The following is a 14,063-nucleotide window of genomic DNA, read 5'->3' as shown; positions in this document are numbered from 1 at the left end:
TATATTCTCATTTAGTATAGGCTGTATCTTAGAGTGCACTTACAGTTTAGTCAGATAGTCTATAAAGGTATTTTAAATGTATTTTAATTTTTATCTCCTTATTTTATCCTACATTGTTATTATGTTAAGATAGACTATGTATATTCCACAGAACATTATCCTTGTACTGGTCTAAGACCGCAATAAATTTTGACTGATTGACTTCTGTTGAGGTTGGCTATAACAACAGAATCTTGCAAGTCTGATTGTTCTGGACCTCCTCTTCCTCCTCCTCATAATCCCATGAATTAGGGAGGTGTCTTCCTATGCGGTGGCGCTGCAGGTTAAACCGCTGAGCTGCTGAGCTTGCCGATCGGAAGGTCGGCGGTTCGAATCCACGTGACGGGGTGAGCTCCCGTTGCTAGTCCCAGCTCCTGCCAACCTAGCAGTTCGAAAACATGCAAATGTGAGTAGATTAATAGGTATCGCTTCGGCGGGCAGGTAACGGCGTTCTGTGACTGTCATGCCAGCCACATGACCACGGAAGTGTCTATGGACAAACGCCGGCTCTTCGGCTTTGAAACGGAGATGAGCACCACCCCCTAGAGTCGGACACGACTGGACTTAATGTCAAGGGAAACCTTTACCTTTACCTTTTACCTTCCTGTGCAGCTTCCAAATGTTATCTCATTTCTCTAGACATAAAAATGCTTCCTCCCCTTTTGCCTGGGAAGCAGTTTCTACATATTTCCATCAAGGCCATCTTCCTTCCTCTCTACATGGACTGGTGAAAAGCTGGACTTCTTGTTTTTTCAAGAGCTTCACCAGTGGATTGATTAAATGATGGTCCTTCCTTCCTTCCTGATTGATGTCAGCCCCACTAGGTAGACCAGACCAGAAAACCAACTCTGCAGGAAGGCTAAAACTACTTTGATCGATATCAGCTATAAGAACAGCATTTTGCAAGCCTGGGTATACTCAGGGAGATGTCTGCCCGAGTCACTTCCAATGCTATCTTGTTTCTCAGGGCTTAAAAACTAGTAAAGCCCCTTTTGCCTAGATAACGATTTCTGCATATTTTTGTCAAGGTTATCTTCCTTACTCTCGATGCATATTTTCTTGGTTGACCATTCTTGAAGGTTCTTCTTGCATGATGAAAGTTTAACTTTGCAAAGCAGGACTATTCTTTGTTCTTTTCTGTGGGAGCCAAGGCAGTAGCCAATATTTGAACAGAAAAAGGGCTGCTTTGATTTTTCACTTTAATATATAAGTAATCTCATCTTTCCTCCCAGCTTAGACTAACAACCATGATCCACCATCCTCTTTTATCCCCACAACAACCTTTCTGGTTAGGTGAGTTTGAGAATGAGTAACTGGCCCATTCACTTTTGCAGGGACTTAAAAATTTACCTTTTCCTAGTCATCAGTTCAACATCTGATTACTCTATCACAAATTGCCTTAAACCATGGTTTGTTTAAACATGTTTTGAGAAAATACAATTGTCTGGATTCACACTGAGCCATAAACAAGGTTTACAAATCATAGTACCTAAGGTCATATAACAAGTTAAGTTACAAACAAGCAAACAACATTATGGCATAGCACAGCTTGTGAACCCAGGACAATTAAACTCAGCGTTGTCCATGTTGACCAGCACCAGCTCACCACAGATTTTGGACAAGACTCAAGAGTCTTTCCCCGCTGTTCTTGGAGATGGCAAGGATGATTGAGTTTGAAATCTTCCATATGCAAAGCATCCTCATTCCCCCAAAAGGAAAGATCTTCTAGAACAAATAACAACTAGGGCTGAAGACTAGATTTATTCTTGGTAAGATGCTTTGGTTCTCTCCAGCACTTTCAGGATGGCCTCTTTCACATCATTGTTTCGGAGACTGTATATGATGGGGTTCAGCATTGGGTTGATCACCGAGTAGAAAAGTGAAATCAGTTTATCCTTCTCAGCAGAATAGCTAGCCTTTGGCCTCAAGTACATGAACATTCCACTTCCATAGTAGATGGTCACCACCATGATGTGGGCTGAGCAAGTGGAAAAGGCTTTCCGCTTCCCATCTGCAGAAGAGATTCTACGGATGGTGATAATTATGCGGATATAGGACAACAAAATCAAGATGAGTGGCATCAACAAGGTGAGCATACTCCCTGTGATCATCAAGATCTCACTAACTGATGTGTCAGCATTTGGACAGGCCAACTGAAGCATAACAGGTACTTCGCAAAACAGATGGTCAATGGTGGAACTGCACAAAGATGGTGTCATAATAAAAGATGGAATCACTAATAGGAAGCTGATGATCCATGCTCCAAAAGCAAGAGAAAGGCAGACCGTCTTGTCCATGGTGGTCACATAATGCAGCGGGTTGCAAATAGCGATGTACCGGTCAATTGCCATCACCAGGAGCAGAAGGCACTCAGCTGCCCCCAAGAAAAGTGTGGTATATACCTGCACCATGCATAGAGTATATGATATAGTTTTTCGCACAACCAGGAAGTTGATAAGCATCTTGGGCACCACAACAGACGTGTAGTAGATATTCAAGACTGCCAAGTTGCTGAGGGAAAAGTACATTGGAGTATGGAGGCGAGAATCCAGACCAATCAAGATGATGATGGAGAAGTTTCCAAAGAGAGTCACTCCATAAATTATGGAAACCACCAGAAAGAGAGCAATCTCCAAGCAAGGATGGTTGGAAAAGCCAAGGAGAACGAAGGTTAAAAAAGTAATGTTTCCATTTTCCATGCCTGTCGCAGATACCTAGAAGGGAGGAAGGGAGTGAAGAGAATTAGTTGTCTCTCAAATTTAAGAAGAAGGAAATGCAGAAGCAGTTTTGTCACCTTATCCCACCCCCAAAGAAAAGCTCTCTTGTTAAATCTCCTCTTGAGTGAGGTCTTACCACTTAATTCTTTGCCTTAAAAAAAAAAGTTCTGTATTTTTCAACCTTCAAGGTGCTGCTTTCCAACTCACAGCAATAAAGATCCAAGGATAATCTTGGTTTTGCTCCACAGAAAAATGAATAGCAGCTTGGATCCTTTTTTCATATTTAAGTACTATTCGAACACATACTATTTTGAATCAATAGAAATACAGTACCCATTTTGCATAAAAGCTTTTGTTATTTAGTTACATAGATAACCAAAAAAAATGTTCATAAGCTGCCTCTGCAAAACCATTATACAGAACTTGACTAGATAATCTAAGTCAATTCATTTTAAGGAAAATCACAGCTATTAAAACGTCTGTTTTATCAAAGGTGCTAATTCTTACTGCAAACTGTTCCCTTTAATTTGCTTCACAAACAGTTCCGTATTGGCAAGCTAAAGCTGAGCTTTTCGGTTTCAGTTCAAAGAAGTCTTCAATATTTACATCTTCATGATAGAAGGTAGGCTATTTCAAATGAAATTATATCTTCAGGCATTTCAACTTAAGCACATGTCTCTAATAATGAAAGATGGTGGGTAAAATCATAAAATATTAATCTATGTTTTAAACCTTTAAAAGGAATGGTTCTTTTTAGAAAAGATTTACTGCCCTGAAAACAGATAACTAATAGATTTACTCAAGTTATTTTAGACATAGAGGTCATATTCAATGCTGAAAATAACTCCTGTCATTCTTACATCTAGTTCATCCTCTATACTTGTAATAGCCACAGAACAAAACAATATATTGCCTGAAAATTGAAAGGGCTATATCATGTAAAACATTTGTATACCAACTCTAGGTCATTATTTAAAGTAGAGTTGAAGAGAAATTAGAAACTGCATTAACTGAATTAACATCAGATGCAGACTGAGACTTTTTAATTTGTTGTGGATTATTAGATTTCAGAGCAACCTGATTCCAGAAAGACTCTCAGCAGCTTTCAGTTTTAAAAGAATAGATAATATAAAAAGAAAAACATGAACACCTAGACAGAACCACACAAATAATAACCAAAAAATGTCAGGGGGCTCCATAGATATCTTAACCCCTGGCTTGGGGACAGAGCCAAATCTTCAGAAATTTACAGAACATCTGAAAGGTGAGAACCACATGTATCTCTGGGGAGATGCTGTTCCAGAGGGCAAGCATCGCAACAGAAAAGGTACATTTTCCCTGGTCCTGTAAGATGACAACATTTAATTGAAAGAACCTGGAGTGCACCCACTCTGTCCAATAATACCAGATGGGCAGAAACTACTGCAGACAATACTTCAAAAAATTGGGAGCTAGTGGACTTTTTTTCTTTTTTACAGATGCTTGCTTTATACACACACACATGCACCCATGGCAATTATTATATTATTAGTAATAGTTTTTTTTTAATCTGTTCAGTTCTGTCCAGTTCTTAAAGACTGCCTGGACAGGACCCTGCAGTTTTCTTGGCAAGGATTTTTTTTCCAGAAATGGTTTGCCATTGCCTCCTTCCTAGGGCTGAGAGAGAGGGACCGGCCCAAGGTCACCCAGCTGGCTTTGTGCCCAAGGCAGGACTAGAACTCACGGTCTCACGGTTTCTAGCCTGGTGGCTTAGCCACTACACCAAACTGGCTCTCCAATTAATATTAACATCCTAATTGTACACAATTTCACAAACTGCTAATACAAGCTGAAACCAGGAGCACAGAAAGAATTAGCTTTTGAGAGAAAGATATCCAAAGATGGCAAATATGGATGGGAAAAAAGTGTTCCTAAGTCTCTCTGAACAGCTTTGCTGAAAACACATTTCAAGCTTTTACACTGTTGGCATCTTACCCCAGTTAACATTCATGCATAATAAAAAAGAAATTCAAATAAATGTTGGAGGGGTAGCCAGGAAAAAAATTACCATTTTACTTATGTGGTGGTCATCTCCAAACATTTGTAAATTTGGGGATATGGTAGTTCTGAAAATCCCATTAACTACTAATCAAAGAGTAAAGAAAACATCATTAGTTTTTTTGTTATTATTATCTGGTAAGAATACAAATTTGAAAAGTAAAGCACTATTACACTTGTTATTAATGGCTGCTAGATTAGTAACAGCAAATACTGGAAATATCTAGAAGGGACATCTTAGAAAAATTGGCATGATAAAGTATGGTCTATTTCCTTAACAGAAAAATTAACATATAAATTGAAACCAGTTAAAGAAAATAAGGGAGAAAATTACTTTTTTTCCTGTATGGTATGATTTCATACAATACTCTAATGATGAAAACAATAATCAACCATCTACATCCCATTATGAGGGACTATAGATGATATAAATATAAATTGACTACATATACATCGTATATTGAGATTAATAGTGCCCTTGCTTTGTTGTTAAAAAAATATTGATTTGAATCTATGAAATATCATTCATTGTATAGTTGCTAAAAGGTAGATTCCAGCGTTAATACCGAAGAAACTTCCTAGCGTTAAGAAGACCTTGACTGAGGAACCAATGACCCAGAGAGGTCCTCTTTGCTGGAACCACTTGATGTTCTGGATTCTAGCCCAGAGCAGAGGATGGACTCAATGTTACAGATCTGGGTAAGCGTGCTGCATGAACCCAACCATAAATATCTGTCATACAGCAGGCAACCAACTGAGTTTCCCAGAAGTGTAATGGTGGCCACCATTAGACACAGGTTACAGGAGTACACAATGTTTCAGCATGATGAGAAAGGTTCTTCTGTTCCATCCTCAAGAAACCTTTTGAGTATGAATCTCTATTCCTGCTTCTAGAATCAGAAGGATAGAGCATTTTCTTCCAGCTGATGCTTGCAAAGTTTTTGGTCCTACAAAGGGCTGTTTCATACATTATACTGCTACCCCTTTACTCAGCAGAGGGAACTAACCCTAACTCTAAGTTTTCTTATCAGTGCACCTATACCTGCAGTCACATTACATTTTTGGCTGAACAAGAAACGAAGACCTGTATCTTAAAAAAAAAAGTTTTGCTTCATGATATGTAATATTTATCTACTGAAGGCATTAAGATGGTTTCCAGACTGGCCCATAAAAAAGCAGATTGAAAAATATAACCCCATCAATTTGTTGTTGTTGTTTATTCGTTTAGTCGCTTCCGACTCTTCGTGACTTCATGGACCAGCCCACGCCAGAGCTTCCTGTCGGTCGTCAACACCCCCAGCTCCCCCAGGGACGAGTCCGTCACCTCTAGAATATCATCCATCCATCTTGCCCTTGGTCGGCCCCTCTTCCTTTTGCCCTCCACTCTCCCTAGCATCAGCATCTTCTCCAGGGTGTCCTGTCTTCTCATTATGTGGCCAAAGTATTTCAGTTCTGCCTTTAATATCATTCCCTCAAGTGAGCAGTCTGGCTTTATTTCCTGGAGGATGGACTGGTTTGATCTTCTTGCAGTCCAAGGCACTCTCAGAATTTTCCTCCAACACCACAGTTCCAAAGCATCGATCTTCCTTCGCTCAGCCTTCCTTATGGTCCAGCTCTCGCAGCCATATGTTACTACAGGGAACACCATTGCTTTAACTATGCGGGCCTTTGTTGTCAGTGTGATGTCTCTGCTCTTAACTATTTTATCGAGATTTGTCATTGCTCTTCTCCCAAGGATTAAGCGTCTTCTGATTTCCTGACTGCAGTCAGCATCTGCAGTAATCTTTGCACCTAGGAATACAAAGTCTTTCACTGCTTCTACATTTTCTCCCTCTATTTGCCAGTTATCAATCAAGCTGGTTGCCATAATCTTGGTTTTTTTGAGGTTTAGCTGCAAGCCAGCTTTTGCACTTTCTTCTTTCACCTTCATCATAAGGCTCCTCAGTTCCTCTTCACTTTCAGCCATCAAAGTGGTATCATCTGCATATCTGAGATTGTTAATGTTTCTTCCAGAGATTTTAACTCCAGCCTTGGATTCCTCAAGACCAGCTTGTCGCATGATGTGTTCTGCATACAAGTTGAATAGGTAGGGTGAGAGTATACAGCCCTGCCGTACTCCTTTCCCAATCTTAAACCAGTCCGTTGTTCCGTGGTCTGTTCTTACTGTTGCTACTTGGTCGTTATACAGATTCTTCAGGAGGCATACAAGATGACTTGGTATCCCCATACCACTAAGAACTTGCCACAATTTGTTATGGTCCACACAGTCAAAGGCTTTAGAATAGTCAATAAAACAGAAATAGATGTTTTTCTGAAACTCCCTGGCTTTTTCCATTATCCAGCGGATATTGGCAATTTGGTCTCTAGTTCCTCTGCCTTTTCTAAACCCAGCCTGTACATCTGGCAATTCTCGCTCCATGAACTGCTGAAGTCTACCTTGCAGGATCTTGAGCATTACCTTACTGGCATGAGAAATGAGTGCCACTGTTCGATAGTTTGAACATTCTTTAGTGTTTCCCTTTTTTGGTATGGGGATATAAGTTGATTTTTTCCAATCTGATGGCCATTCTTGTGTTTTCCAAATTTGCTGGCATATAGCATGCATTACCTTGACAGCATCATCTTGCAAGATTTTGAACAGTTCAGCTGGGATGCCGTCTTCTCCTGCTGCCTTGTTATTAGCAATGCTTCTTAAGGCCCACTCAACCTCACTCTTCAGGATGTCTGGCTCTAGCTCACTGACCACACTGTCAAAGCTATCCCCGATATTGTTATCCTTCCTATACAGGTCTTCTGTATATTCTTGCCACCTTTTCTTGATCTCTTCTTCTTCTGTTAGGTCCTTGCCATCTTTGTTTTTGATCATACCCATTTTTGCCTGGAATTTACCTCCAATGTTTCTAATTTTCTGGAAGAGGTCTCTTGTCCTTCCTATTCTATTGTCTTCTTCCACTTCCGCGCATTGCTTGTTTAAAAATAATTCCTTATCTCTTCTGGCTAACCTCTGGAATTTTGCATTTAATTGGGCATATCTCCCCCTATCGCTGTTGCCTTTTGCTTTCCTTCTTTCTTGGGCTACTTCTAGTGTCTCAGCAGACAGCCATTTTGCCTTCTTGGTTTTCTCTTTCTTTGGGATGTATTTTGTTGCCGCCTCCTGAACAATGCTGCCAACTTCTGTCCAGAGTTCTTCCGGGACCCTATCTACTAAGTCCAGTCCCTTAAATCTATTCTTCACCTCCACTGCATATTCCTGAGGAATATTCGTGAGCTCATATCTAGCTGATCTGTGGGTCTTCCCTAATCTCTTTAGTCTGATCCTAAATTGTGCAAGAAGAAGTTCATGGTCTGAACTACAGTCAGCTCCAGGCCTAGTTTTTACCGACTGTACAGATGTCCGCCACCTTTGGCTGCAAAGGATGTAATCAATCTGATTTCGGTGTTGTCCATCTGGTGAAGTCCATGTGTAAAGCCGTCTCTTAGGTTGTTGGAAGAGAGTGTTTGTTATGCAGAGTGAATTGTCTTGGCAAAATTCTATCAGCCTATGTCCTGCTTCGTTTTGTTCTCCCAGGCCATACTTACCTGTAATTCCAGGTGTCATTTGACTGCCCACCTTAGCATTCCAGTCTCCTGTGATGAAAATAACATCTCTTTTAGGCGTGTTGTCCAGTAGGTGCTGCAGATCCTCATAGAACTGCTCTACTTCAGCTTCTTCAGCATTTGTGGTTGGGGCGTATATTTGGATCACTGTGATGTTAGATGGCTTGCCCTGAATTCGAATTGAGATCATTCTGTCGTTTTTGGGGTTGTATCCAAGCACTGCTTTAGCCACTTTACTATTAATTATGAAGGCTACTCCATTTCTTCTGTGGTCCTCTTTTCCACAGTAGTAGATCTGGTGGTCATTTGATGTGAAGTGGCCCATTCCAGTCCATTTCAGTTCACTGACGCCCAGAATGTCTATCTTTAATCTTGACATCTCACCAATAACCACATCCAATTTGCCCTGGCTCATAGATCTTACATTCCAGGTTCCAATGGTGTGTTGATCCTTAGAACATCGGATTCGCCGTTCACCACCAGCACCGTCGGCCGCTAACCGTCCTTTCGGCTTTGAGCTAGCTGCGTCATCACGACTGGGGCTAGTTGAGCTCATCCTCTGTTCCTCCCCAGTAGCATTTTGACCATCTTCCGACCTGGGGGTCTCATCTTCCGATGGTATACCGACATATCTCTGGTTGTACTGATCCATTTAGTTTTCACGGCAAGAATACTGGGGTGGGTTGCCATTACCTTCCCCAGGGATCGCATTTAGTCTGACCTCTCTGTCATGACCTTCCCGTCTTGGGTGGCCCTTCACGGTTTAGCTCATGGCATCATTGAGGTGCTCAAGCTCCAGCACCACGACAAGGTAACGATCCTTTGCGGAGAACCCCATCAATAACAACCATTAAATGCAGAAGATTAAACACTGTCTATGGGAAGCATCCATTCCCTGGCAACGTAAACATTAATCTGTCTTTCCCAAGTTAGCACACTACAGGTCAACTACCACTTCCATCTTCCTAGTCAGAATTGTAGGCAAAAGAGTTGGAGGACACCCATTGGGGGGGTGGGGGGAGCCATTTTACTTCATTCTTGCTCTCTTATGGAAATGCTAATCCCAAAGACCTTCAATGTTTTTCTATTAAAAGAGGGACAAGGGCAGCCAAAAATCCATACTGTTCACACAAGACTTGCAGTTAGATCATTTTACAGCTGAATCTAATCAGTCCTATTGGAGAAACAGAAAGTTCTGTTCTCTCTATTCTTAAATTTGCAACGAATTTAAATAACCAACATTTCCGTTCCTTATGATTTACTGCAATAAAAGAATTTCCTCTAGAAGGAAGGGAAAAAGCAGTATTGTCAGTAAGAATTCAAGAATAAGGATAAGAATTTATAGCTAAATGCCAACAGCCTTACATGAATTATGCATCTTGGGTGAATAAGATATCTTCCTGTCCTACCCACTACAATAGTGTAATATTCAATAGCTCCTTTTTTCCCCTAAACACTTCAAAAATGGAGATCACATTTTCAGATATTGGCCATTCCCTTATTAGAGATGAAAGAGCAGGGAATCAACGCCAATAAAAAAATATTTTATAGAATGTGACATTGGTGAGACAAGTATGTTTGTGCACATAGCATTTTGCTACTTAAAATGAAAGAGAAATACACACACACAACGCATGCGTACATACATCTAAGCATTTAAATGTTTATGAGCTGCCTTTCCATCCAGTGTAGATGAACATTTGAATGTAGATTATTTGACATCTTATTTTCACAGATAATTTTTATTTGAAAAATTCATGCAGAAACTAAATATTTTGGGGGTGATACTTGCAAAGCTCATGTGGAGTGAGCAGGTTGATTCATCCATCATGAGAAGTACCTTGCTGTGGCACTTAGATGCTCAAGAAAAGTTTTATTTATTTGACTGATTGATTGATTTCTATAGCTGCCCATCTCAACAAGTGATTGTTTCCCCATTCCTATTCTTCTGTTTAACCTCCCTTTGCACAGCCAGTGATGAGGAACACTATGAGTTGTAGTTCAACATCTGAAGAACTTCAGTTCCCAGCAGCCAAAATTATAAAAACCATTATTCCAATATTACTATAACCTTATTTCAGGAACAAAGAGCTGTTTCATTCAGTGGCTACAGAACTGAACATTATCAGAAGATAAAACTTGTTCCCTCATCTTTTTTTTTAAGGGGGCATTTATAGAAATGAATTATAATTATTTAACATCTATTCATATCACACCACTCAACTCTGAACCACACTTGAGTGAGTGCCGTAATTACAAATAACTTTTTGTAAAAAGCTGTTTTTCGACTGCTAAGGCCAATGTAGACAGCCAGTTTGGTGTAGTGGTTAAAGCATCAGGCTAGAAACTGGGAGACCAAGACTTCTAGTCCTGCCTTAGGCACGAAGCCAGCTGGGTGACCGTGGGCCAGTCCCTCTCTCTCAGCCCTAGGGAGGAGGCAATGGCAATCCACTTCTCAAAAACCTTGCCAAGAAAACTGCAGGGACTTGTCCAGGCAGTCTCCGAGAATCGCACACAGTTGAACGGATTTTTTTTTTAAAGGCCAATGTATATTGAAAAGGTGGAAAAAGAAAAAAGTATGATCACTAGTAAAGCCTACCCTTGATGGCTGAGCATTCTCCCAACTTGCTTCTGCTAACTTGAATTCCTCCTCCTCCTCTCCTTTTAAATTATTTCCCATCTACTTTAGATTGCAGAACTGTGACCCAAAAAATTCATCCAACTCAGTTGCTGGGAAGAATTGTTTTATCTTTGGTGTCTTTGAGCCCAAAGTAATTTAGAAGTCAATGCCCAACCAGATCTGATTACATCTTTCCTTGACCTCCAGATCCACTTGAGCCAATACATGAAGCCAACAACCATTGTACAGCTCTTTAGTGTATATAACCCTGAGTCCCAACCATGTCTCCTGGGGAAGTTGTAATAAACTTGCCAACTGTCCTTGGTGCCCACTATGCTTCTCACCCTATCTAGTTTTATCAAATGTTTTATTTTTTAAAAAATGACAGAGGTGCTGTAAGGAAGAGCCTCAGTTTCAGCCATCAGCATCAAGGATCAGTAGTATTTCCAGCAATGTCTCTGGTCCCACGTAGATGAGGAAATAAAATGGTGAGGGCTTGCCACCCAGTTCGTTGTGCGCTTCTGGCATATGGGTGTTTTGTAACTGGCCATGCCATCATGACAACCATTTTGTGAGTGTCCCTGTGACATTCTCAAAATTCAACATGTTGTAAACTCTCATTTGTAAGTGCTCAACCCTTTTAAAGATACCCCTTTAGAAGCAGATGGGGTCTTCCTGGCGTTTTCTGATATTTGCATCTATTACAAACATACAGATTAGATGGAGACATGGTTTAATAAACCTTATAGACTGTACTTGTTCATCATCCTGTATCAGATCTACAAAGATAGGAACCTACAGAACTAGGCAGTACCCCAGGAAGGCATTTCTAGGCTTTTAGAATCCCGCACTACACTTTCCAAGTCTCATTTGAAAACTAACAACTGTCCCCTTAGTTCCCTTACTTGGGGCGATTCCATCCGCCTCCTTTTAAACTAAGCTTCTGAAAGTTGTTTGGAGATAAAATATCATCCACTAGCTCTTATGGAAACCTATCACCTTAATATTCCAGACATGTTCACTTGTGTGTGTGTTGCCGAGTCGTTTACGACTCATGGCGACCCTATGTGTAACAGAACAAAACGCTGCTCATTCTTGCACCATATGCCTGACTGTTCCAATGTTTACATCCCTTGTTGCTGTCATTGTATCAATCCATCGCACTGAAGGTCTTCCTCTTTTCTGCTGGCCCTCGACTTGACCAAACATTATGTCCTTTTCAAGCGATCGGTCTTTCCTGACGATGTGCCCAAAGCATGAGAGTCTCAGCCTAGTTATCTTTGCCTCTAGGGAACATTCTGGCTGTATTTCTTCTAAAACTGATTTGCTTGTTCTTCTGGCAGTCCATGGTATTCACATTACCATGATGTCCACTTACACACCATCAAAAGAAAAAGGAACACTATACAGGTGTTAAGGTGGACAGATGACATATAATATGGAGATGACTAAAATAGTATAGAGACAAATCTCACCATTCTGAAGATTCCTGTGAGGTTACCTGTATGCACTCACCTCTCTGCTCTCAAGCAACTTCCAGACCCACAGCCTTAAGGTGATTTACGGTTAACCAGATGCCCTTTTAAATACCGGATGGTCTTCTGAAAGCGCTTCCAAATAGAGGATTCTTCTATATAAACACTCATCTCTCATGTCCTAGACTCTGGCCAGACACAACTCTCAGAGATACCTAGCTCCACAAAATCTGATAAGCACCTCATACTCTTTAATTACCACTGTTTCTTCCTCTTTCTCTATAAGAATCTTGGGAATTATAGTTTAGGGAGATGTGAAGATATTTTTGTGCATAATCCCCTAACCTACCCCATCACAGAGGTGCATCAAGGCACAAAGGTAATTAGCAGTGGACAAACAAGGAGTAATGGATTTAATGAAGACCAAACAGTTTCAGAGGTAGTGAATGCATTCACACATTAACAGGTACAAAAGGGCTTTTAAAAATGTGTCCTGTTGTCTTGCTAAAAGGGTGCCGCTGAGAAAGACCTGAGAAAGGAATTAAAAACAGATTTTTCTGAAGATAATACTCAAATGTGTTTAAGTTAGCTTTTAAAAACATAGCAAATAAAGCATTCTTTCATCTATCACCAGAGCTACTCAGATGTTACTAAATCTTCCCCTAATAGGACACATTGAATCTAGTATTGTCTACTTCCAATGAATGCCTCACATTTTCCTACATTTTTTGGAGAGGAAGAGGGGTGTTCGGATGATACGACTTGGTGGAGATTAAGGATCTACATTTATTTCTTGCTTGTGTGATACCCAGATTTTCTCTAGGAGACATAGCTAGGATTCCCTCTTCCATATTTATTTCACCAGAAGCCACCCTCTAAGGTAGGTTAGGATTAGTAAATAATGAAAAATAATGGCACCATGTCAATCAGTATGTTTCTATGGTCAAGGGTGGTCTTGAATCCGAGTATCCTTTATCCTAGACCTCCTGTTTTATGTGAGCATCACAGTCACATTACATAACAACCTCCATCAATGGCAGGCAGAATGTGGATTCCATATGGTCCAGGCACCTGGCATGGGAACATCCCAGGCTCATGTGCAGCACATAGAAGACAAGGAGATTTCAATCACTGATACAATACATGTTGAAAAACCCATCATACACTGCTCAGGCAATAAAGAGGCAAAAGGAGTCTTGATGACCATGTGAGGTCAAGAACATCCCAGCTAAAACAGCTCTCTCTTTAGAGCAGTGTTTCTCAACCTTGGCAACTTTAAGATGTGTGGACTTCAACTTCCAGAATTCCCCAGCCAACAAGGCTGGCTGGAGAATTCTGGGAGTTGAAGTTCACACATCTTAAAGTTGCCAAGGTTGAGAAACACTGCTTTAGAGGATCTCATTGAAGCAACCTTTTTTCCCACTCCTGGCCAACATTTGTTGTCAGTTTGATTCCCCGAACCCAGGAATCTTAAAATGAAGCTTGCTATGTGCTCAAGGTACATAACAGTACCAGAAGAAGTGGAGAAATGCACTATGTATATTCCTTAAAGGAGAAAGGTTTCTCAATTAAAAGAGG

The 14,063-nt window shown here is 40.6% G+C and overlaps 1 protein-coding gene across 1 annotated transcript; it reads right to left on the bottom strand.

The window, feature by feature from the left end:
• Positions 1–1,712: 1,712 nt before the first annotated feature.
• Positions 1,713–2,738, bottom strand: LOC134505413 (olfactory receptor 10A7-like). The gene has a single exon (XM_063315096.1). It carries the CDS (start codon positions 2,736–2,738, stop codon positions 1,800–1,802), a length of 939 nt encoding a protein of 312 aa, XP_063171166.1. The 3' UTR covers positions 1,713–1,799.
• Between the last annotated feature and the right edge of the window lie 11,325 nt (positions 2,739–14,063).

Source organism: Candoia aspera, chromosome 14 (genome assembly GCF_035149785.1).
Source record: "Candoia aspera isolate rCanAsp1 chromosome 14, rCanAsp1.hap2, whole genome shotgun sequence".
In the NCBI taxonomy this organism is placed as follows: Eukaryota; Metazoa; Chordata; class Lepidosauria; order Squamata; family Boidae; genus Candoia; species Candoia aspera.
The sequence above is the reverse complement of the archived record's forward strand: the minus strand, read 5'-3'. Positions and strand labels throughout refer to the sequence as shown.

What these genes read in the sequence shown, in the direction of transcription:
- LOC134505413 (XM_063315096.1), bottom strand. Translation starts at nt 2,738, where the DNA reads ATGGAAAATGGAAACATTACTTTTTTAACCTTCGTTCTCCTTGGCTTT.